We start from the raw sequence: 25,119 nt of genomic DNA on the forward strand, positions 1-25,119 counted from the left end.
AATCTGTGTATGGAACCTAGCACTTACAAGTTTTAACAAGCCACTTTGGGTTTTTACAAGCAAAGAAAGAAGTTGCAGCTCTCTCTTCTGCATGGTTGCTGTGGAAACCGTTTGGGCTCTAGGTGATGAGCCTGAGCTGTTAAACATTGACTATACGTGGAGACTGCAGAAAGGAAGAAGTTTTCTTCAAAATGATGGATTTTTAAAATTAATATATGCACTTTTCTGTTATTATACACATTTTGAAACACATCAGGAAATGCTTCTAACTATATATTCTGTATAAATATTTGCTGAAGTTTAGGGAGCATTCTTGGTCCTTGCATAGTAACAGGATTAGAGGCAGAAAAGTGTGCTTTTTGCAAGGAGTCTGAATACTGTCAACAAGTCATTGCCTTGTGGTGCAATCAGAGAACAATTCAAATCCATAAGACAACACTACAGGATTTTCCATGAGCCAGAAGTCCTAAACGTTCTTTGCAAGTTGACATAATACTAGTCTTAAATTTGCACAAAAAACTGTGATAATATTTCAGTGACTGTAATAATGGAACTGTTCTCCAAATGTATTTCTGTGGTAGGTAAGTCTGTGACAAATGGATGACCTTTTGTCTGTAATGAAAATTCAGGGAATGCCTTGCATTCTATTTTCCTGTTATGGGTGAGAATAGAAAAGATCCTATCTGAGAAACTCTTGAGTCCAACGCAAAGTCCAACCGAGTAAGCTCTGTATGAATGAACACTTCAGCTTTGACTGCTTTGAAAGCACTCAGCGTTTTCTACACAGAAATCTGAGCTTCATGGCTTTCAGCCTCTTCCAAATTGTGAAAGCATTTGCTGTATTAGTTGATATGCCTAGGCAGCAATGAACTGAATCATCACATTCTTACAAAGTGTAGCTTTACACATTTCTATGTTGTAACAACAGAACTATGACTTGCATCAGAAGAGGACCTGTGCAATGCTCTTCAGGTATTCTCAGATTTCACTTAACTGTGACAAGAGATAGCCAGATGACAGACTCTCTCTTTAACATACCTTAAAATTCTTCTGGGACTCAGGTGTTGGGCTATCAAGATCTATCAATTTCTTCAGCTCTTCTTCAACAGTGGACTTGGATGCTCGTTTGGGTGATGCTCGTAAATCTCTTGCTGAAGCACGCAGCCGAGGGTGGGCCATTTCATTGCCATCACTCTGGTGACGTCTTAAATGAAATGGAACAGACACATTCAGGTCTCAAAGCCCTGGGGCAGGAGGCATGAATGAAACAAGAATTATAGCACCCTCAAGATTTCCAAAGAAAAAACCTAGGTAGGGGGCATGGAGGAGGGAAGGAGTTTCACTAATACAGCAGAGCCTCATCTTAATGAATACCTGTTGAAGCAATAAACTTGTTTAAAAACATCAACTAGCAATACACTTAAAGGTTATCATAATAGATTTTCCCAATAAGGGACTGAATTTATTAAAATATTGTGTATTTTGTACAAAACTAAAAAATATAAATGTCTTCAATGAGCCCAAAAGCAGCAAATCCCTAAGTTTCTTTAATCTTTTAACTAGCTTTCTATAAATGCAGTTATCACAAAGATTCACCATCTCCTTTTGACAGCCAGTTATTGGCATCATCTAGGGATACTGTGCTTGACCCAGTAAGAGTCAAGAAGGGTTGAATAAATTACTTTGAAATGGGTTTTCTGAACCACTTGCTTTCCAAGTCATACTAGACTTAAAAAGAACAATACTTTCGCTAGTAAGCTGTTTCTCAATTTCTCTTCCGAAGGAGATGGTTGCATATTGTAACGGAGAGAGATCTTGGCTTGCTTTAAGCCAGTTAGACTGGATACTGGCAACAATCTTAACAAGGCGACATGGGAGTGCCAAAGAGCTAATGCACAGCACGCTCGGCACTACTGCATGTATGACAGGCTTAAGGAAAACTCAGGCTCTACGTTAAGAGGATTTTTAATATTTGCTCAAATAGCAATTGGAGTACCCTTTAAGAAGTCCCAAGGAAAGATAAGTTTTAATAGGACTGAAATCCATACAGCTCTCTAGAAATGATATAAAAAAAAATTTTTTTACAACTTAACAGGGAACGAGATTAGCTAACTATCAAATATTTAAGCCTAACTGCAGAACTCTAGATTACAGATTAAGTTCTACAAAAGACTAAGCGTTCGATTAAATGGACTTGAGCTCTTCTATACAGAGAAGTGTCACAGATACCAATGCTTCTTTACAATTAAAGCAAATAATCAAACAAGAGAACCAAAAAACAGTCTTACTTTCTTGAATCCATAAACCCCACTGAGTTTATTGTCCCTTCTGGCTTTTTCCATCCGATCAGATACTTGCTAGTAGCACCCTGGCGAGGGTAGAAAGTCCTAGGACCAGATGAGGAGGAAGAGGAGGAGGAGAAAGAAGGTGCGAGCTGGGGAGAAGTAGCAGAATGAAGCTCCTCTTTAGGTGAGCTTCTGGCACTGGTGAAAACAACTGGGCTGGCAGAATGTCGTGAGCTCATGGTACTAGGAGAAAAACATAATAAAGACAAAATTTGCCTCAAATGTGTATATATGCACCTTGATTTTTAAAGCAGAACTCTGGGCACAAGATGTTACTCTTATCATAGAATCACAGAATTGTTAGGGTTGGAAGGGACCTTAAAGATCATCTAGTTCCAACCCCCCTGCCATGGGCAGGGACACCTCCCACTAGACCAGGTTGCTCAAAGCCCCATCCAGCCTGGCCTTGAACACTTCCAGGGATGGGGCTTCCACCACCTCTCTGGGCAACCTGTGCCAGTGTCTCACCACCCTCATGGTGAAGAACTTCTCCCTAACGTCCAGTCTGAATCGACCCATCTCTAGTTTTAATCCATTCCCTCTAGTCCTGCCATTGCCTGACATCTTAAAAAGTCCCTTCACCAGTTTCCTTGTAGGCCCCCTTAAGATACTGGTAGGCCACTATAAGGTCTCCTCAGCGCCTTCTTTTTTCCAGACTGTACAACCCCAGCTCTCTCAGTCTGTCCTCATAGCAGAGGTGCTCCAGCCCTCTGATCATCCTCGTGGCCCTTCTCTGGACACGTTCCAGCACATCCATATCTTTCTTGTAGTAGGGGCTCCAGAATTGGATGCAGTACTCAATCATGGGTAGAGTTGCAAAATCAGTCTGCTCTTCTTAAAGGGCCTTCCACCAATGTTTCATTCAAAACATCTCACATAGTAATGAAAAATTTTGTAAGCAACTTCTAAGGATGCAATATACCACCGACCCCTTGTTTCCCTTCACAAATGGGAAATCTAGGGTTCACTGTCATTAGGCACCTTAAAAATAACACAAGAGATTGTAGCTGAATTAGCAAAAAGAACCCAAGTCCAATTTGTTGCTGGAATTCCTGGCTGTGGAAGAAAACATATTCTGAAGGAACTTAAGCAACAGGAAACATCTCTTTAAGACCCCAGAACAAACCAAAGAAGAAACCCACACATCTTTCAAAAGAGGGCTTCCTGGATTTTGACTGGAAAGCAGTTACCATTTGAAAAAAAACCAAAAAAACAAAAAAAAAACAAAAAAAAAGACTCAAATTGAGAAGTCTGAGCAGGTCTCTAACATATATCACAATTCGTCTAGACAGAAAAAAGAGTTGGGCTGACCAAGTGCAGGTTATTGTTGGAAGATGGAGTGTGGCTTTAGATGGGAGCTACTCTTCAGTTATGCTGATATTCAAAACTGACGCATCTTGCGTAACACCAGGAGCACTAGGGCTTAAGACAATATTTACTATAACAACCTTAAAAGGTCAGGCATTTCTTAGTAGAGCTACAGGAAAACTTTGTGTACTGCCTTATTACTGAAATAGCATTTTATATTTGGAGACCAGTTTTCTATCAGCTCTCTATACAACTTAGCCACATTTTCATCCCCATATCCAACACTGCAAGGAAGGAATTTGAAACAGATGGCCCCGTGGTAAAGAACGGTTTCTGACTGAGAAATAAAAATTAGCTGGAAGGCTGAATAAAGTCATTTTTCTTTCTTAGCTTAACCGAAAACTCTTCCCCACTCTTTTCATATCTTGATTAAACAATGCTTTTTCACATCTCTCTCTCTTACTGAAACACAAAAAAGAATTTAAGGTTAAATTTATGTTGCTACCTGGGAAAATAGTCTCACCTACATTTAGCCTTATAGCAGTCAGTTATCTAATCTATGCCACTTGTCTGGCTCCTGCTGTAGTCAATGGAGAAATATCCTTAGGAGGTGATTCTCCTCATCTAAAATTAGGTGCCTCAGATACACAGGAAGAATTAATGCTTTGGAATTACTCCTCACTCTCCATTGACAACAGATGGCGTCTAAAAAGTCACCTTTAACTACGTTTCATTTTCATATGGCTCAAGTTAAGCGCCATGAGTCCCAACAGTAAAGTGCTGTGGATTTAATGAGGAGTCCCAGTGGACTGTGGTCTCCCCACCTCAAACAGCACCGGCTGCTGCAGCCCACGCTCCCATCTAATGTACATGGAGGTGGCTGGGAAGTCCCTCACATCAGGGGCAAGATGCATCTCCCCATACGTATGCAGATCAAATGACAATAATACAGATTTTGTATCATAGAATTATTTTTTTTTTCTTCCCTCCATCTGTACATTTGAAAGGCCTATACAAAAGGTGGCAGATTGGGAAAATATAGGAAGAGATTTTCCTGTCTATCAAGCCCATGTATTTGGTGCTGCACATCACAACACTCGTAACGGATATAAGTAAACATAATTTATGGCAAGAAAGCAGAGAAAAATAAGAGCTAGGGGGAGAGGCAGTAAATTTTTCATTCCCCCTTTTCCCTTCTTTTTCAATACCAAAAGAAAACTCCTACACATGCTGAGTAAACCAGCCCATCTGTGAGGCATCACCACCACAAAATTAAACCGCCAAGATTTAGGGAAGATGCACGTTGTTGAAGAAAATGTATGGGGCTTTTTTTTATTTTTTTTTTTTTTTCATTTTTACCCCCTTCTAAATACACTCAAGAAGTGGACCAGTCTTTTGCTTCAGTGTAAGAAACGCGAAGTTCTGATCTTGTTTCAGAATTCTTTAACCTATCTGGCAGTTTTCAGGGAAGTGCTAGTTATGAGAAAACATTTCATGATAAAAACCACCAACAACTAGACAGGACGGTAGTGTTGATCCTTAAATATTACTAGGCAAACAGGGTAAAAAATGATGTTCAGTATGCTCTACATAAAACCTATATATAAAACACATGTATATATTAAAATAATTATAACACATAATTAGATATAATATTGTGTATACACATTGTGTATTTTAAGTATTATTATTTTAATATTTGTTATAATATGTATCATATAATAGATGCCAAGAGCAGCCCAGCAAATAAGCAAGAAAATTAGCATACAGTTTTAAATACACTTTTCTTTAAAGTGCATTGCATATTTTGAGCTGTGGTTTTCCAATATAGTATTTTGGGAGGATGCTCTGCTTCAGGAACTATGCACAGACCTGTGGATACGACTGAAGCTTTTCACCCTACAAGTAAAGACAGGCAGGGCAATGGGACACCGCCACACTTGTTAACTGAGAGTGTATCTGGAGAGTGAAAGGCTTTGGATAAAGTCTAGAAAAACTAAATCGGAGCTGGAGCACTATAGTAGTAATGGGAAGTTATTAAGAGTCTTCGACACCAGGAAGCATGCAGAGGAGTCCTCATGCTGTAACAGACACCTGGATTAGCTTGATTATATCTGGAAGAAATTCAGTCCTCAGTCTCAGGACACAGAGATAGCCACTGTTGGTCCCCCACCTCCCCATCTCAATTATCGAGACATCAAGGATTAAGGAAAAATCCAAAAACTACATGACAATCTACAAGAACTGCAGATGAGCCATTCATAAAAGTATTCTACAATCATGAAATAATATTTTAAGTATCTTAAAATTATTAGAAGTAATGAAAAAGATACTTGTTTAGAAATAGCCACGATTTTCCTTTTAGTTTGGTAAGAGGACCATAAGAAGTCATGTAGTTTAGGTGGAAATGAAAGTTTGATTTAATTTTTTTTCCTAGGGAATTCATGCCATCAGCGCATACGGCTTCATTTAATGACATTCAGCTATAATGATGCTGTATAATTACTGGCCTACATAATGCAATTCTCCTGGGATGCTATGAGAAATCTGCACAATCATCAGGAAGGACTTTGGGAATGGGGGTGGAGAAGAAAAATAAAACCCAGCCAGAAGCTCTGCTGTAAAAGTTAATCACTATAATTTACATTTTGCCACCAATTCTCAGGTACAAGTTCTTTTATGCACCATCAAATGATCTGAACGCTAATTATCGCTCCTGTCTTCTACAGACACAAACACTCTGATTTGTGGTTATTTTCTTTTCTTTTGTCACCGAGTTCTTTTTAGGGCCAAATTCCTTTTCTTCTTGCTCAGAAATCCGACTCTAAAGACATTACAGACATTCTGGCATCCACAGGCAAAAGGTAAAGAAGCGAGAAGCAACAACGGATAACAATTTAGAAACTGATAGAGAAACACACCAATTAAGCTGTTCATTTCTCACGAAAAGTAGTCAGTTCAGAATCATCCTTTAGCCTCCCCTCCTTCACCTCCCTGATGCAGGCAGCTGTGGTTACATTTTGGAAGTGCCAGTTCAACAAGCCTCCAGCTCCAAGCTATTGTGCCTCCATAGAAAGAGCTATGGGAGAGCTGGGAGCAAACAGCTGGAGCCAGGGTCTCCTCAGGCCCGCACTGCTGTTCAGCGCGCAACCACCAACAGAGGATGTCATGAGAAACAAAATGAAAGCTTTTTTAGCCCAGACTGTGCCTTTGCTTTATTGTGAGGCATGAAACACATGTTCTAGTTTTCAAAAATAAGAAATAATAAAGAAGGAACACAAGTCAATCTGTTTTTTTCTCCACCAAAATAAATGATGTGGGTGCAAGGATCACAGTATTTCTCAAGTATCATGCCCTTACATGTGTTCTACAAATTGCTACTACTCCTCTTTCCAAAGAGCTGTGTTCTTAACATCTGATTTTTAAATGGAACTGGAAAAAAGAACCCAATGCTTTTCTCTAGCATAAAGCCTGGGGAACCTTTATCTGGAAATTTCAGTAACAGCCCCCCAAAACCACTAGAGAATCATTTCAGTATCATCACATAAATTAGTCCAAATCAACCAGAGAAAATACCATGTTTGGAGACACAATGCTATCATATAATCAACAATGAGACAGCATCCTGGACTTAAGTTTGCAATCAAATTGAAAAGTATATCCATGGAAGACAAAGATGAGAGCTGTCAGGGTATGCCTGCCCTGCAAAGACAGGTTTCTATTAAATTTTCTCAGCTTTTCTACTGAACTAACCCTATTGGGTGTCCAGAGAAGAGGAAACCAGAACCTCAGCTGTACAAAGATGCCATTAGGCACACCTTTACAATAAAGCTTCCAAGAGTTACATGTACGTTTTCCAGGCTTAAGTCACTTCTGAAAAAATCCTTCCAAATGGAAATGCTACTAACAACTTTATTACAATCAGCATTTTGTACAAGAATCTCACATTTAATGCTACTGCTAGTTACATTCAGACAAGTATCACAGGGCACATGGCAAATTCTAATGAACGTTAAAAAAATGCATATAAACATACTTGTCTTAAAATTAAAGGTATAAAACTGTAGATGACCACCATATAGATTTTTACCTTCAAAAAAGGGGCACATGCTAACATTGCCCAAAATCTAAGTAAATCCCTCCGCATAGTTTTTTCTACAGACTTGCTCAAGTCCTTCATGCAAGCACAGCTACTGGAAACACCAGTCTCAAAGACCTGGCTGGGATTTATACCAACTGAACATAAGCTCTAGTGCTAAAAATGGCCAACCACAAGAGGCAGAAAAACAGAGCAGGACCAGCATTGATAGACTGTTTAGTCAAAATTACCATGACAAAGTACATGGAGACTGTTCACTGCATTAGAGTCTCTATGACAACCCCCTGTTTGCAGCTACTGTATGAGGAGTTGTTAAAACTGTCTGATAAACATCTAGCCTTGTATGAACGTAGCTTTGCTCGAAACAATTAACAAAAATTGCTTCAGACTTACAGCCTGTAGGTATTTTAGCTGCCCACTCAAAACAGATGTGCCTTAAAAATAAAAGTGCAACACTCAGGCTCTGCAAGGCCAACAAATTATGATGATCACACATCTTCCTTGAAAGACCCGTGTTTTTTTCTTGTTGCTAATGTGACACAATATGAGTATTTTTCAAAAAGCGCACTGAATACTTCTTGGGAAATGGGTTAGGAAAATGGTCTAAAATATTTTCTGCCTCTTGCAGCTCTGATTAAATTGTAAAGTGTGTATCTTCCATCTGAGGTGTTCAAGCACATTATACATGTACTTGATATTGCCAATTTTACAAGTGGCAAAACTGAGGGAGAAAGAGAAGGCGACTGCAATGTGTCATACCGACAAGCTTGCGGCAGAATGAGATTAAAATCTACACGATAGGACTTCCAAGCAACTTGCTCTCAGCCTTGATCATACTGACTGCAGGCAGATTTCTAAACAAAGACTGGGGAAAAAAATGCAAAACATCTGAAACGCATACTGAAAAAGAACCTCATATTAAACACACACATATTAAATATTATGTTCATTAATAAAATGAACTCATCTCCTTTCTGATCCATATATGACCCGCAGTTTTTGCAATATATTCCTTATAAACACATCAGACTTGTCTGTCTTATGTTAGTTTAGTAGCAGCAGTATGGAATATGCTCTCAAAGACATTCTTTATTGTCATAAGCAGTAGCAGATGCGAAGACTAAAGGTGGTCTTAATTTTCAAGCATTCTGCACAGCGAGATCTTTCAAAACACTGGTTAGCATAAGTAGAAACCTCTGTTCAACATCAGTTTCTCACTGTTGATAGGCTAGAGAGTGAGAATGGGAAAACGAGTGTGGAGGGGTCAATCTCATAAGAGGTGAAAATTACCTTGTATGCGAGACGGCATCACTAAGACTATAAGCACTATTCTCCCTCGTTAGAGGATTGGAGGCTGGTTGACTCTTGCTGTGAATATCCAGACTCAGTGAAGACTCGGTCTTTCGGTCTATGTGGCTCTCTTTTTCCAGTGTCCTGTCTGCAATGGAGACCACTTCGCTGGAGCTGTGCCACAGGGGTGCCACCTTCTCCTTTGTTAGCCCCGTACGGGGAGATGTTGCTGCTCCCAGGGAGGCAGTGCTGCCATGGCTAGGTCCGTAAGAAGTGGTATCTATGCCACTGTCGGCTGAAGTCCCTTGAAGGTAGTTGTAGCTGTTCAGCTCTGACTCGGTGCGCTCTCCGCTGTCGTACCATTTCTCATCACTGTGAGCACTGGAGGCATTGCTGGAGAGAGTATTGCTGCTGGAATGGCTGGAGTAGTGGCTGTCAGACTACAGAAGCAACAACAATCAGAAAAACCCAACACTTGTAGGTTTATTTCAGAATTACGGCAATAAAAAAGAAAAGGAAATAAACGATTACAGAAGTCACCACTGCACAAAAGGAGCTCTTCTACCCTTGAGATATTGGATAGGTACATTGACGAGAGTAATAAACTCTAAAAATTTCTTTCCGACACAATGCATGTGCTCTGTTCTGGGTGCACATAAAAAATAAATCTTTCATATGGATATAGAAGCCATGTCTTAAGTATTCAGGGAAAGCCTGAGTTGTTTGTATTTTGTCTTTACATTATTCTGCTCAGCCCAGTCCAATGAAATTGGCTGAACTGTGTAGACTTTGCCTTTGTTTATAACCACTGTAATTAAAAATATTCTGATTTTAAGAATCCAATGTTTTATAACATGAAACATAACTAATCCACAGAAAGCGCACATGTTATTTTAATAATCCAATTACCTATCAAAAGGTTAAAGCAGGGCAAAATAACCACTGCTCTTCTCACCCCTTTGTAGTAGGGTGTATTTCCTCCTCAGCAGGAGCGTTCTTTGCAAATGACCACTGAAATGCCATTTAACTAATCTGAAATGGTTTTCCAAAAGGCAAAATTGCAAGAAAGGAAGCTTTAATGCAGTGCTTTGAAGTTGTCCCACCAGCGCATGCCAGCGTCTGGCTGGTTTGTGTGTTCTGTCCTCGGTTACAGACAGCTGTTATGAAGAAACCGGAAGCCCTCAATTCCATAGTGGACACCGGTGGAATATCCCATTATAGGAAGAATGTCTTGCCATACACTCATCATTGCTTAGTAGCTCACCTCCCTTTGGGCTATTTATATCCATCTGAATTCCTTAATTTTAGTTTCCATCTATAGAATGATCGCTCTGATCGCCTATATAATCAGAACCAGAGCAGTTTTTTCATAGACAATGGCCTTGTTTGGTGACCAGATGGCCCAGGAATAAGGGGAGGGATGGAAAGGAGACTTAGAACCACCTTTCCTATTTGTCTGCCCCTGGAGTTTTACTGAACAGGCACAGGCAGAGATCCCAGCCAAGTATAAAAGATTAGATAGTTTCTGTTTTCACTGGAAAAGAGGGAAAACAGACAGTGGATGTACAGTGGACAGAGAGCAAGAAGTTTCAGCATTTGCATTTCTTATTATACTAAAGAAAGAACTGGCAGAAAAATAGGCGGAATATTAAGCTGACCTGGACTTATAGTTATCTGCAATTAAAGTTAGTGCTCTTCATTAGGAACTGCATCACTCCCCCCCATCCATCTGTCCACATAATAAAGACTTTAACAATGACTAAATGAGAAGAACGCAAGCATTAATAATCCCAGCACTGCACTTTGCACGCAAGCTAATGAGTTATGTATGACATCATTATACGGTCAAATACATTTCATGGAAAACAGGACAATCTAAATATAAAAACTAGTTTGTGCTCCTAAAAATACGAAGACAGGTGTGGTGGTGTTGGGATTTTTTGGGGTGTGTGCGTGTGGTTTGTGTTTCTTTTTTCCTTTTTAATAAATAATAAAGATGTGTTGTTATGAATTAATATCCTAAAAGCAACACTGCCAACTGTATTGAAAGAAGAATGCTGGTAAGCAGGAGCAAGTAACAGGAACCAATTAAAGACTTTCTCACACCTAAATAAATGCAACTAATACTTTCAGCATAATCATGCAACACAACTCTGTATTTTAGCTGACTGTACAAATAAATAAAAAAACCCAAGTGATGCAGCTTTTTAGGTAATTTAAAGTTTAAAGGGTGGGGGTTTTGAGTCTAGTGACTTAAATAATCTTCGAGACATTTTGAATTTATGACCATTCTCTCTGTTTGTACATCAGGAAGCGACAGTCTCCAAAAGGTGTAAATATCTAACTCTGCAAAGACAGAAAAGCAGAATTTACCACTTAGCCACTAAACAGAAATAAAACAAGAAAGACTTTTTTCCAGCAGGATTCCAGCAGACTTTTCAGACAAAGTCTTCCAACACTGTGCAAGGTAGGTTATGGAAATGAAGTTGCACGAGATGAGGAAAGTGGAGAAAATACAAAACCAAAAGCAAGATCACTATTCTGTTCTAAAGCAGCAGCCTTCCAAGTCTTGCATTAAGAAATATATTAGTAAACTTCAAGTCTCACATGTGAGGCCTAGGAATAGTTCTGCAAACTCCCACAAATCCTCTACTTATCACAAGACAACAGACAAGACATTGCTGTTCAACTGGCAACAAAACTTTTATTAACTAATAAATATTTCAGTAGGCTGTGCTTAGCTTCTGTAGGATTCAGAAAATAACAGGTCTGCTCTACTGCTTCCTCCATGTTCTAGTAAGGAACAGGGCTTGAGGATGTTTTTTCTTTCTTAACTGACACTCTAAATATAACTTTGAACAACACTTTTGGTATCAAGAGCTTATGAAGCATTGAAACATTAAATTAATTCCTTTTTTAGGGTAACTTACATGACCCTGCTTATTTGGAGACAAGTGAACCACAGGATCCTGTCTCATCAGTCTTCCGCTGGGGCTTTCTCTGAAGGATGGCAGTACTTTTGATACCGCTGGGAGATGGCACGTTGGTTCTGCAATACAGCACACAACGATGTACTGAAGGGCACATGCAGTGCAACAAGCTAAGAAAATGCGTAACCTAATTTTACACTGCATTTTTTCCCAAGACTACCATTAGCCAAAAAACTTTGGATACCTAATACAAAATTCATTCCAAATTAAAAAAAAAAAACAAAAAACATATTACAACAAGACAGGTGAGTAAGTGAGGGCCCAATTCCTGCCTGGCGTAAATCATTAAGACTTCATGAAAAACCAGCAGCCACCGCCCTGGCTTTTGTTAGAACAACCTGAATGGTACCATGCCTTGTCCAACAGCACTGTATCAGAGCATTAAAACAGCAGAATATTCATTTTTCACAGTGTATTGACATTGTATCTCTATATGCACGTTGCTTGTGGACAAGAGATTAAAAAAACCTGAAGATCCACATTTCCTTTAATTGTATTCTACGCAAGGCAGGACAATAGCGAAAGTCTACAGTGATCACTTAAATGAACACATTTTCTCCACAACTAGTACACATATTTCCTGTCAAAGTTAAGGTGAGTTAAATAAACACTTTCTAACTGAAGAGATAGCAAAAATCTGTTGAAATCACAATATTCCCTTAAAAATTGATGTCTGTGAATGTGGAAACTGCATAGATGTACAAAAGGAATATTTATTAAACTAAACCTGATGAAAGTGTATGGAATTCTTATCGCTGTCTTACATGGACGCTCAGAGGAGTGCTCTTTGACAGTTAAACTTATTTTTTCCCAGGAGATAACTATGGAGGTCTAGAGCGTATTCAGACACAGCCCATCAGGCAGGTAAGTGCCTTCTCAGAGCCCAAGGTCAGTATTTTAAAGAGCCTCTCTGAGTTGTGACTTTTTATATGTATCTTCTCTCCTGTGGTTATGCAATATTCTGCACTGCTAAAAACACTGATTTTTAAATAGAATATGTGCGTATGAACATCAAGTACTTAAGAATATGCATGGAAATTAGCAGTGCTTTCCCCAACGCAACTACAGTTCAGTTTGTTCTCCTTGATCTGCAGCATTACTAGCTTTTTAAAAAAACAAATTAATATTTTTTTAATATTAAAAAAATATAAAAAAAATTAAAACTTGATTCCCCCGGCAAGTGGTAGCAAGCAGTGTTGGTGCACAGAGAACAAAGGTCTTCTGTAGCTAAGAATGGACCACAAAGGAGTGAGCGTGGGGATTCACTGCACCTGATGCCTTATTTACCTTGAGACAGATTATCCCAAGGGGAAATGTGCTTATTTGGCAAAGAACCAAACTTTCACCTAGATTCACCAGACTGGCAATAAAGTCTCCAGTCAGAGATGCAGCTTCCAACTGCGACTCTATGAATGCAGGACAATACACAAGAGATAAAATAAAGGGATTATGTGTCAGTATGCATTTCTCAGCCTTTGCCAAATGCCGGAGCCATCGCTTCTACCACACAATTTTTCCTGTTCTTTCCTGTTTATTTATTTATTTATTTTGTTAATACGGTGACACCTGACATTGTACAACAGAACTTGCTGGCAGCTCCACGCAGTGCCAGCATCAACACCCAACTGTTGGTCTGCAAAAGTAATGCTGAGCAAAAGATCAGTTTTACATGCATCGTTACCATCACAACAGTATCAAAACATATGCGATTAAAAATCATTCTGTCAAAATCAGAACTGCAGATGAGTATAATCACAGCTTTTCAGTGAGAGGTATGGGGGGGAGTTGTGAGGGAGGGACTGACAGATGGCTCCAATAACAAGGCACAGCTCACTGAGGCTGTGAAGGTATGTGAACAAAGTACATCTCCGGAGCTTGAGGCTGCCATTTGCCTTAAACTCCTGCTGATCTCACTGAACCTTATTCTGTGTTCAACGCTAGTCCATTTATATGGAACAAAAGCTGTGATGCAGTAAAATGATGCTCTATGTGTACAATAGAAAAATTATCGAATTGTTTAATCTATGGTAACAAAGTTAGAAAAAACCAATGTAGCAATCTTGACCATGGTCGTCATGTTGGATCAATGTTGTTTGTAGACAGGACATTTCATGGGTGTCATCTCATCGGTATCCACTCAAGTCAAGTCATAGCTGTAGCAAAAGGTCTATGTGCAGAAACTTCAAATGAAGGCTTAACAATGCAAATTCTCAGTACCCAGCTGTTTTATGTAGTTAATATGTTCCCTCAGCTGACAGCTTAATTGCCAAGTGCAATGAAAATGTATACACTGGCGGAAGGCGATTACCAAGCTATAGATTTACTTCACTATTTAAACTTTAATTGCATTTTTTACATTTTTGTACATGGTATTTTTATAGCTTCAATGATCAAACAATCAATTTGCATTTATATAGCACCGTTTGAAAGGGAGCATCACAAACGCTTCAGACAAACTAAGCAAAAAGTAAACTAAGCCAAGCCACTCGGGAGAGTAGGTGAGGTCAAACAAGTCCTCAACCAGCAAGACAAATTAGTAAGTGTGCCTACCCAACCTCTTCTAAACAGACAGAGCGTTTCAGGGTAAGAGCATTAAGGTAGATTTAGTTCCGCCATCAAATGAAGAACTGAAATCAGTTCTTTCTCAGGTGATGCTCATAGATCTCAAGGAAACAGACTGGAGAAGCTAGTATATGCTCCAGACCTAATTATTCATCCTGATGAACAAGGTTAACTTTCAAAGACACTGAAAACACGGTGCTTAAGAGGGTTTTCTCTCTGCATGGAGAGATATTGCCAAAGTCACCTTGTGGTTAGCACCACTTGCTCATTGTAAAGAATTAATTACCTACCCATCTGGTCAGCGATACTGTCCTCACTTCTTTGCCAGCTGGGTGTGGATTTGCCGCTACCACCTGTATCGGATTGCGTGTTCTGCCTGTCAATGGAAGCAGGGGATCTACGGCTAATTCCAAACCTGTTGTGACATCCCAAAAAACAAAGCAGTGAGGGATTTATAATGCTTTTCCATTAAATTTTTGTGCCAACTCTCAGGACCCATTTAGCACCCTTAATGTATAAGATTACAGTACACAATTTATTGAGCACCTTTGATCAAGAACATCTGGTTACGGTGCATAGCATTAAAAAAACCACACCAAAACAACAGACGAAAACATCCAGAAATAAAATTATTAGTGTTCATTTACATAGATGTTTACATGGAGAGGTAACCAGACCGTTACACGGTTACAGAAAATTGACCACAATGAGTAAAACTTAAAAGTTTGGATAAAAGCCACATATGGAAATGAGGTGTGTTTATTGGGAAAAGATATCAAGAATGGATCCTTTTAACTGGGAAGGCACTACCTCGAACTAGTCAATGTGAGCATCAGAAAGTTTGTTGGGACAATCCCGTGGATCTCAGCCACTTTCCTGGGTTCTAAGCAAAAGACTAGTAAGGTCATACCTAGGTGATGCAGACATATATACAAACAATATAGGTTCATTTGGCACTGCCACATATTTTAAATAAGTGTTTATAAAATTGACTGTATTAGTTCTGGATTCCCAAAACCCGGGGGTTATATATTCTGTAAATTATTAAGTTATTTGACCATAAAATAATTTGAGTTGGTTATTGTAAACTAAATACAGTTGTAGGAAAGCAGTGAGACAAGTACACCTACTGCTGTAGAAGAAAGCATACAGAGCAAAAGGAAAACTGCGTTCAATGGACTTTGTTTGCAAATCCTGCTGGATTAGTCAGATGGATTTTGGAAAGTTCAATGAAGATACAGTAAACTCAAGAACGATCTAATGACAAAGGACACACACAGTGCCTCTGTGCCGTACCTGTCTACATGCCCTATATGCCTAAAAGCCTGTAAGAATTAAATCTATAATTCTGTATTGCATAAAAATCACTTACAAGTCTATATGAATTATAATTGAGTTCAGAATTAGCAGAATTAAGAATTTGTCAAGAATAATGCATTTCCGAGGTGCTTTTTTTTTTTGTACCAGACATACCCTGAAGGCAAAACAATTCCCAAAACTCTACATGCACAGAGTAACACCCAAAAGAATTACGAGCCGATATATTCTATATATATCAAGCAGTTTCTCTATCTCAAAGTGTCTAACGTAATAACAGAAAATAAAATACTCAAACTGTGCTTTCTACTCACTCAACTCACTACAGACTGCCCCACATGACCTCCAATGTCGAACGGACATCTGCTGCCAAACTGCCAGAACAAGTTCAATGCGGTTGTGCCATTTGAAAGGTCATGTACTTGTTAACTCAGACGAACCCACCAAAGAAACATCGTATGACTCAGAACAACAAAATCTCACTCCCACCCCTAAAGACAAGCAGCTGGAACACGCCTGTACATGCAGCACAGCTCCAAAATGCCACATTTTGAAATTCGGGCCTTCTAAATTTTAACCAAACATGACCCTACTTCCCCCTTTTGTTCACCACTCCCTGGTACAGTCAACATACGGTTTGATGAATAAAAAAAAGTGAAGAAAACCTGGGTATATTTGCCTTCTGAATGCAAACAATTTACACTGAAATTGCATGAAGCGAGTAATGCTTTTCCTTTTCTATTCACACGGACTAGCTAGGATTTCACTTAATCAAATACCTAAATCAAACATGATGAATTTGATACCAATTCGACAGGTACATAAAAAGTCCAAACACAACATTTCAAAAGCTGATTGAATCTTTAAACACTGATCTGAGGTAGTTTTCAAACTTTAGGACTTGTATTTTGGGAAGAATATCTTTTCAGGATAAAATAACTAGAAGTTGGTATCTAAAAGAAATAGCCCAAACCCCAAGAAACCTCGGTGTTATGAAATCGTGCTGCACCAATATTTTACTTTCTAAGCATTGTCCTCTTACCTAAACCCCATAATGTTCGTACGTATAAAAGCAGTCAGGTTTGCATTTGGCATATTTTATGGAGTGGGATCTTTTTTTCAAGATTAGAGATACACAAAATCACCACGTTTCTCATTTTATTTCATTAAAATCACTGCTCTACTAATTAAGGAGCAAGAAACGTCTTTAGATGGCTCTTTTTACACAAAGTGGGCTATCTAAAAGCAGGAATAATAAATGCAGGTGGCGCCATATTCTATACTGCTTAAATATATAAAATATATAGTCTAACACGGTATGTAGGAATGAACCCAAAAAACTCAAAGGAGAAATCAATCTGGATTATAAGATCAGTGAAACTGTTTAAATATTCAATTTTATATATATGTCATAAGAAGAAACTCATTACTTCAGTATTTTTTAATTTCGTTTTTACATTCTGCAGCCCATTACTACATATACATACCTTCAGGTAACACAGGATAAGTATACAAAACGCACAGAAATAGATCAAGACCAATCTGGAAGTTCTTGAAGTCAGTGAAGTTTTTGCCCATACCCAACTCAGGATATGGACCAATAATCTGGAAGAGGCAGCAGTTACTGCTCTTACCGATGTCTGACAGACGTTGGACTCATACCCATGCTTTCCAAATCTGGCCAAAAATCTATCATGCAACAAAAAAAAAGTGCATACACAAATTATGCAGTTGAGATTTCCTGCGCTGGGAAATCTCAGAGACTGGCAGACGTAGAGCCCACTGGAGCCTCACCTGGGGAAGATTACCTTCAGGACGTGGTGCCCCCTCGGCCCCTACTCCAGTCCATCTTTCTCTCCAACTTCTTAGCAATTGAACACTACAATATCTCTCCCCTATTTTAACAAGATATACGGGCTGATTGTTGAACAGCTCTGCCTGGTACATCAAACATCGCTACAGCGCCGCCCTGAATCTGGTCTCTCAGACAAATCTCAACAGAAGATGGACAGGGAACTGCAATGATTTTTAGTAATGTGACACATTACTTTGCTTATTGAGGCAAGGGAAAGTTTCCTGCATAATTACATTTTTCATGTTTTCCATTTAGCCTGGTAGAAAATGTTTGGAAAGTCCTGAGTAAATATGATTCGTGTGTATGGACAGACAGTATGAGAGGCAAAATGCTCTTCCTATAAGAATAGAACATAATAGTCAAATAACTGGACTTTAATAAGTGATTTTTCTTTTTTTTTCTTAAAAAAAGCATCCAATAAGAAGCACGCAAAGTTCACGTATTAATTACTTCTTCCATTATTCCATTGAAACAGGGTTTCCTTGCACCAAATTAAAACTTCAAAACCAAAAAGACTATATACGCAAGGTTTCTAGGACACATCTCTGCTGAACCAAAGAATGCTGTAGTGAACGTATGTGTATAATTAACTTAAAAGATGGAAAAGTGTTGGGATGGGTGCTGGTGTGCTCTGAGGCCAATTCAAAACAAAAATCCCAGCATGTCTGAAAATCCCTTCCTACTCAAGCTGTTATGGTTGTGATGGTCAAAGGACATATGGCAGCAATACCTTTTTTGTAGAGCAAATGACGTAGTTGGAAAAGAGCAGACAAGATATCGGGAGCACAAGCTGCTCTTCAGAATTCAAGGCAACACAAGTGCTGCTGGCATGAATGAGCCTGGAAGTACGCAGTGTATAAAGAGGTTAAGTGCTTTTTCCAGCTGCAGAGCTCTGGACACATTTCTATTTAGTTTCCTTACAGCAAAGTTTAATGGCTTCAGAGCCAATCTCCTAATAGTCAGCATGACTTAAGCACAAACTTAAATAATGACCCGAGCAGGCCTGATATTCTCATGAATCAAAGCCTTTATGAAGGCATGCAGCACGGAAGAGAAGGTCTTTTCAGAAAGCCTCACACTGAGCTGCAAGAAGGACAGGGAAGACAAAGCTTCAGTGCTCTGGAGCAAGAAGTAGCCCTTGTTCAAACACATGCTCAGAACAGCATTCTCTGGCCCAACACAGAGCACTGTCCCCATAACAGGCACCTAAACAGGCAAAAGACAGTGCCTTGTGCTAAGCAGTTCCTGAAAACTACTAATTATTTTTTTTTTAAATAGAGAAAAAGACACTTCTACCTTATAAAAGACCCAAACTAGAATGGGATTACACGCAATGACCTGCAACGTGCTCAAGAAGACTTCAGAGAGAAGATCTGCAGTGTGAACTATCAGCAGTTTCGACACTTCATCTTCTCTATAGGAAGTAATTTGGAATGTGGTAGACAGCTCTTCTGCCGCCAATTATTTTTTTCCCTACTTGGAGATGCTTGATTTATTGTTCCTTTCAGTGCTCTCTGAAAATGATACAGATTTAATTTCTTCCTCTACAAGTTGCCCCTTACGTTGACACTGGATCACTTCAGAGTTTGAAGATTTCTGGGAAGTTGGAAGAAAGCACCTTAAAAGAGGATGACTCTGAATATGTGAAAAAAATGCCAGCTGTGGATTCCTTATCACTTTTGTGCCTACAGATCTGAAGCCTTAGTGGCACTCAACGCTACCTTGCTCCAACTATTAGCACAGACTGCAAAGTCCCAAACAGATCATTTATTTTATTTTAGAATCGAAGCCTGTAAAATGAAGCGATTTGCAACATGAAACCAGTACCTTTACTGAAGATTTTAAAATACATTAAGGTCCCTTTGTATAGTAACCTGAGCTGTTGTAGACTAGGATCAGAGAGAGAGGTTAGGTCGCAGAGGGAAAAGGTGGAAGTAAGGGATTTTTAAAACAGTTTTTCCAAGAAGCATGACAGTGATTTTTGAAAACAAGCATGTTTTTAATGCACATAAACAACAGCTGAAAGGAGGCTGTGTAAGCACTCCTTTAGTTCAATATACAACAAATGGAACAGAGAACAAAAAACCTGCCTAAAAAGAGTACGAAAAAAGTCTGGTGCCTACCCTTCTGGCATAGATTTTTGTCTGTATGTGCCCCCACCAGAGCCAGTCTCACTTGAGGATGATAAGTTGCTTGGAGAATTACGGCATTGTTGCGACCTTGCTAAGGCAATGGATGAGACTGTGACGTAGACATCGGAACCGGGAGACAACCTGTTCAGAGCAAATGAACCAGTCAAATCAGCAATACTGAACAGCAACATCATAGCGCAAAGCAAGAAGGACAACATTATGCAAACTGTCACATCAGCAAAGAACATGGCACCATGGAGACAGCAGAAATGAAGTCAGTTGAAGGATCAGACATTTTTCTCTTATTAACCTATTGGAAACCATGGAAAATCAGCTCTAAAAAGCTGAATGCAGAGGAGTAAATGAAGAGAGGCAAGTCTGGGAAGAAATTCCCGACACACACTAGGAAAACACCCCATTTTCTCAAGTCTTGATTTGTTTTTACAGATTGCTTGTAAGGAATAATGAAGCATGACATTCCTCACACAAATAACAAACAGTAAAAATATTTCTAATTCTCAAAACAGACACTTGCCTGAAATTTAAACTAACTGTAGTGAGCCGTCTCTGTGAACTCTTCCAAGAGTATCAAGCTTATTTCTATGCCGTCAAGCTTGTCCATATTAAATCACAAGGAATAAAAAATGTAACGTGATTTATAAATACCTTAACCCCACCCCCTAAAAACTTAACATTCTAACATAAAAACATCTCAATGTATCAGAACTCTGTTTGAAAATACAGACCTGAGTCACATGAAGCCTTCTCCTGTCGGAATAACCACACAGCAAATAAATGGGCTAGAATTGCAACACCTGTACCTGGGCAGAATGGCTGGAAGCAGCAGGCTTATACTGCTCAACTCGTATATCCTGTTCTGTAGTTAAAGGCTTTTTTAGATCATTTTCTCCTTTGTGCATTTTGTTTCCCAAACCCCAACTGAATTCACTGCTGCCAGCTAGTTCTTTGCTCTACTTGGTGGTAACTGAAGCCATTGAGAACTTCTGCAGTGATTTAAGTGGAATTTGAATTATGCCATCCATGAACATCAAAATCCTACTGTGAATGCAAACCTTTATTCATTTTAACTGGGAAAAATACTATAACTTACACGAGTTAAATAGCAATTTAACATTTAAAAAATGCATACTGACTTCAGTGAAACACGCGGAGTTGTCTCGGTAGACAACTGGGGTCTGGGGATTTACAATACCTTAGCCCAGCTGCCTAATTGGTAAAGGAGTGGCAGATTTTAACCAGCTCTCATCACAATACTGTAAGAACTTTTAAAATTCAAAAACTCTTTTGAAAATGAAAAAAACATTGCACTAATTAATGTTACTTATGTATGTGTATATTTCCAAAGACTGGGTGTGTGTACATGTATCAAATGTGCACTTGTCCCCCTCAACACTTTGCAAAAAAGCAGTAAATAAAGTCTGAAAATGGAAAGAGCAGTAGGACTGGACCAAACATCTTGATCATCTGGAATTTCATAAAGCGCATATGACTAAGAATAACTCTTCTTCCCAGACAAGAAAGGAATGATCTAACGCCTGACCATCACAAGTACCATACCAAATCCAGCAATTCCTTTCTAGTCTACCAAACCAAATTGAACTTCTCACATCTATCAAGCAACAATTCTGAAGTATTTGATTGCAAAGAACACAGTTCAAGAGTTGGAAACTTGGGGAGCCATAAGCCAAGCAGTTCATTTTCCCAATGACACTCTTATAAAGAGAAAAAAAAAAAACAGTTCAGGCAACGAAAATATGTGCTTTCAATAGCATTCACTCACCTGTGTGGGCACACACGTTTAAACTCAATTATGCTTGCAGAGCAACACACAGTTTAAAAGCGTGACCTTTTTTCCCAATACTAAATTAGAATTTATGGCGAGGAAACCAATTACTTCTTGAATAATTTCTCTAAAATGATTTCCTGTTGGAAAATGCTTACATTTTCACTTCAGACTCAGCTATGCCTTTTCTTTACTTCCTGTGCCTTACCAAAAAGTGACAGCACTGTTCAGAAGGAATGTCAAGATTTCAGAACTATGTCATGGAGTTATAACTCATTTACAAAGATGAAAGACCTCGAGGGCAAACAAAATTGTATTATAAATGTAATCTGAACAACAGCACTGAACAACCAGTCAGGTAGGACATCCTGTTATTTAAAGCAGCAATACATTTTGTTGATACAGGTCACAATAGCACTAAAATCTTTAATAGTGAGAGACATTTAATTTTATGTGAAACACACAAATAAGACAAAAGAACTTTAGAGTAAATTAGTTCGAATTGACTTTTTGAGCTGCTTTGAAATCTATTGATGAAAGGCACTTCCCAAGACAAAAGGAGTATTGTGTTAGCAGTACGCCCCTATAGTTAAGATATTCTGTGCTTCTCTTTTATTTATAATTAAAAACCAAACTAAAACAAGCTATTATCTATTTCAAAAGACAGCTTTAAGAAGAAATTCCAAAATGGTTAAGCGCTTGAGTCCCATAATTGAATTTAAAAATAGGCCAAGCGTCCATTGCATTAAACAGATACAATTACATTGCAGACAATTGAACTGGGATTACACCACGCATGACTTAGTTCTAACAGATCTAGTTCATCCTGAAAGGACTGGTTGAGCCTTGCCAAGTATGGGAAGAAAATCATCTTTTGTGAAGGCAGTGAGTGGGATGGGCATACTTTTGTGTTTAGTATGACAACACAGACATCGAAAGCATCCACCTCGCTCTTAACAAATTAATTTCCATGTCATTAGCTGTAATTTTCCTCACGTCTTCAGTATGCATAGGTATGTAATATACACATCACAAGAAAAACGTCCGTCTGGCACACTTTGTGCCTGTGGCCTAAGGCAGTCTTTAGTTACACGACCACACACAGGTGCCTTCTCCCTTAGGACCTCTGCCCCATGCACTTCTATTCCGCGCTACACCTTCTCCTGCCAGAGCTGCCCAGCTGGGAAGCAAAGGAGGCAGAAGTTGGCAGAAAAGGAAGGGTGACCTTATAGTCAAGGCATTTCAGCGCTGGCTTTGCAAACTGAATTCTGATCTTGCACTTGCTGCAGCACTCCGATATGACCACTGGCATATTTGTTAAAGAAAATCTTTCATTCATTGTCACTAATTGCAAGTTTCTCAAAGGCCTTATTTGATTCCAAGGCCCGATTTACTTCTGAGCTGAAAACTTACGGAAGCAGCTGAAGTCAATTGAAGCTGTAATTTGAATATATAAAACATTAACAATGCTGGGCACACTTCCAAACATGAGATGCCCAAAATAAGACACAGCAAGTGATTAGAACATAATTTCTGTCTCTAGCTTTGTTCTTAATCTGAAGAGGGCCAAAGACATCTCTTCTCACAGAAGAGTTTCGAAAATTAAGTTTAATTAATACCCGTGAAGCATTCAGAAACTACAGTAATGGGCACCACTGTAAAGCTTAGAGGGGAATTAATAATTGCATCTTTACAGGAGGATTTGAATGCCATCCAGTAAATAAGGGATGGAGTAATGAAGAGGAAAATAAAATATTAAATAGCGCTTTTAATGAGCTGCATTCACTGTGTGAACTGAATGAGGCAGATGTACTCTGTTAAAAGAAATTCTCATAATTTAATCAAAGGAAGTATCAGAAAATACAGTTACACAAGAGTTCTGAATAAAATTGCACAGCAAATCTTAATTCTGGCATGCTTACCTTCCACGTGTTTGATTTTTGCACTCCTAATAATACCGCAAGATGTGACAGTTCTCTGAAAACACTGACTCAATGCTCTCATGTTAAATAGGAAACCAAACCGTTCAAAAACGAAAAAAAGAACATTGGCAATTTTGGGGAAGGGGGAGAGCGAATGAAACAGAAAATGCAGGTATGCTGTCATATTGTACCCTCTCACACCACATTGTACACCCTCTCAAGTACTTTTCTTCAATTTGACCATTGCATTTCAGAAAATATGTATTATAGCAAGAAAAGATATAGACGTAGGCAATGGAACAACCAGAGACAGAAACTGGTTTCCGTATGAAAAAACACTGAACAGCCTATATGGCTCCACAGATTACAGAGAATTTTATCATATCTGCTTCAATCCATCCAAACACGAATTATATTGGACCAAGTAAACAACGATTATTCATTATCCCTCGTGACAAAAGAACAATTAGGAGACCTGGAACTATCAAGAGACCAATTAGCAGGCCCCTGGATGAAGAGCTGCCATCCACAGCTGTTAAACACAGCAGTACAGGTCCATCTGGCCCCAGGTGATCTCAAAGTGCAGCCAGCCAGGAGACTGTCCGACCTGGTAAGGATCCTTTCTTTATACCTGTAAGCATTTCTTATGCTTTTCCCTGGTCCCTGCTGATGGCCGCTGCCAAACAGGAGAGATCAACTCTTGAAATGACACAGCATGGCTCTACTGAGGTGTTTTTGGAACACACGAGTTTGGCCATCCAGCCAGGTGCACCAACAAACCTTTCCTTTTCCACGGCTACATCCAGCTCTAGGTCCTGGTGCCGGTAGGAAATGCATAATATATAATCTCATGTTAGTACATGTTTTAATTTGACGAATGTGATAAAAACTTTAAAGTAAGAAATCCTCAGACCCTGTGAGGCAGGCAGTGCATGTGCCACAATGCTCACTTGACAGGTGGCAAGATGAGCACAGACACCTGCTTGTTTATACTAGGAAAAACGTCGCTGATCAAAGCTAGGCAGCAGCAGATTAGGATTTTTATATAATGTGGAAACAGTTTAAACTAGAATCTATCTGCAGGAATTAACCCATAAACTACTACTGGTACAGTTACTGTCACTGACTACACACAGGCATCGTTCAAAGAAGCATGCAGGTGTAGGGCAAGACTGTGCTCCAAAGTCCTCGATAAGATTTAGAAGCAGTCTCAATGAGTATTGTTCTGATACTTCCATGCAGTGGAATTTTACAGCCAGTGCTTGACTGCAGTTATGCCGTAATTCAGTTTTCCATTTGGTTTAAAATATTGACTGTGCTCAGAAATTTGCAAGTTAGAGCCTTGAGCTTCCATCCAGAACAGCACTGAAGTGCACGTGAAGTGCATGAGTCCAGCAGCGTGCTTTGCTCACTGGTTCGCACTCTTCCCAAACGTTTGTTCAATCAAGTTTTAGTTAAGACTGGTTCCAGTTTACGATAAGTTAATTAAGAAGAG

The 25,119-nt window shown here is 39.1% G+C and overlaps 1 protein-coding gene across 22 annotated transcripts in view; it reads right to left on the minus strand.

Moving 5' to 3' along the window:
• The window catches only part of SIPA1L1 (signal induced proliferation associated 1 like 1), a 219,458-nt gene that overhangs the window by 11,768 nt on the left and 182,571 nt on the right, over window positions 1-25,119 (minus strand). For all 22 annotated transcript variants that reach the window (XM_074584794.1, XM_074584793.1, XM_074584792.1 and 19 more), the window contains 6 exons: window positions 19,890-20,039; window positions 14,885-15,009; window positions 11,973-12,091; window positions 9,043-9,482; window positions 2,289-2,528; window positions 1,039-1,204 (listed from right to left, as the gene is read on the minus strand). In XM_074584794.1, the coding sequence (XP_074440895.1) occupies window positions 1,039-1,204; window positions 2,289-2,528; window positions 9,043-9,482; window positions 11,973-12,091; window positions 14,885-15,009; window positions 19,890-20,039 (1,240 nt within the window). The remainder of the gene's footprint in view (window positions 1-1,038; window positions 1,205-2,288; window positions 2,529-9,042; window positions 9,483-11,972; window positions 12,092-14,884; window positions 15,010-19,889; window positions 20,040-25,119) is intronic.

This window comes from Larus michahellis, chromosome 4, assembly GCF_964199755.1.
Source record: "Larus michahellis chromosome 4, bLarMic1.1, whole genome shotgun sequence".
Lineage (NCBI taxonomy): Eukaryota > Metazoa > Chordata > Aves > Charadriiformes > Laridae > Larus > Larus michahellis.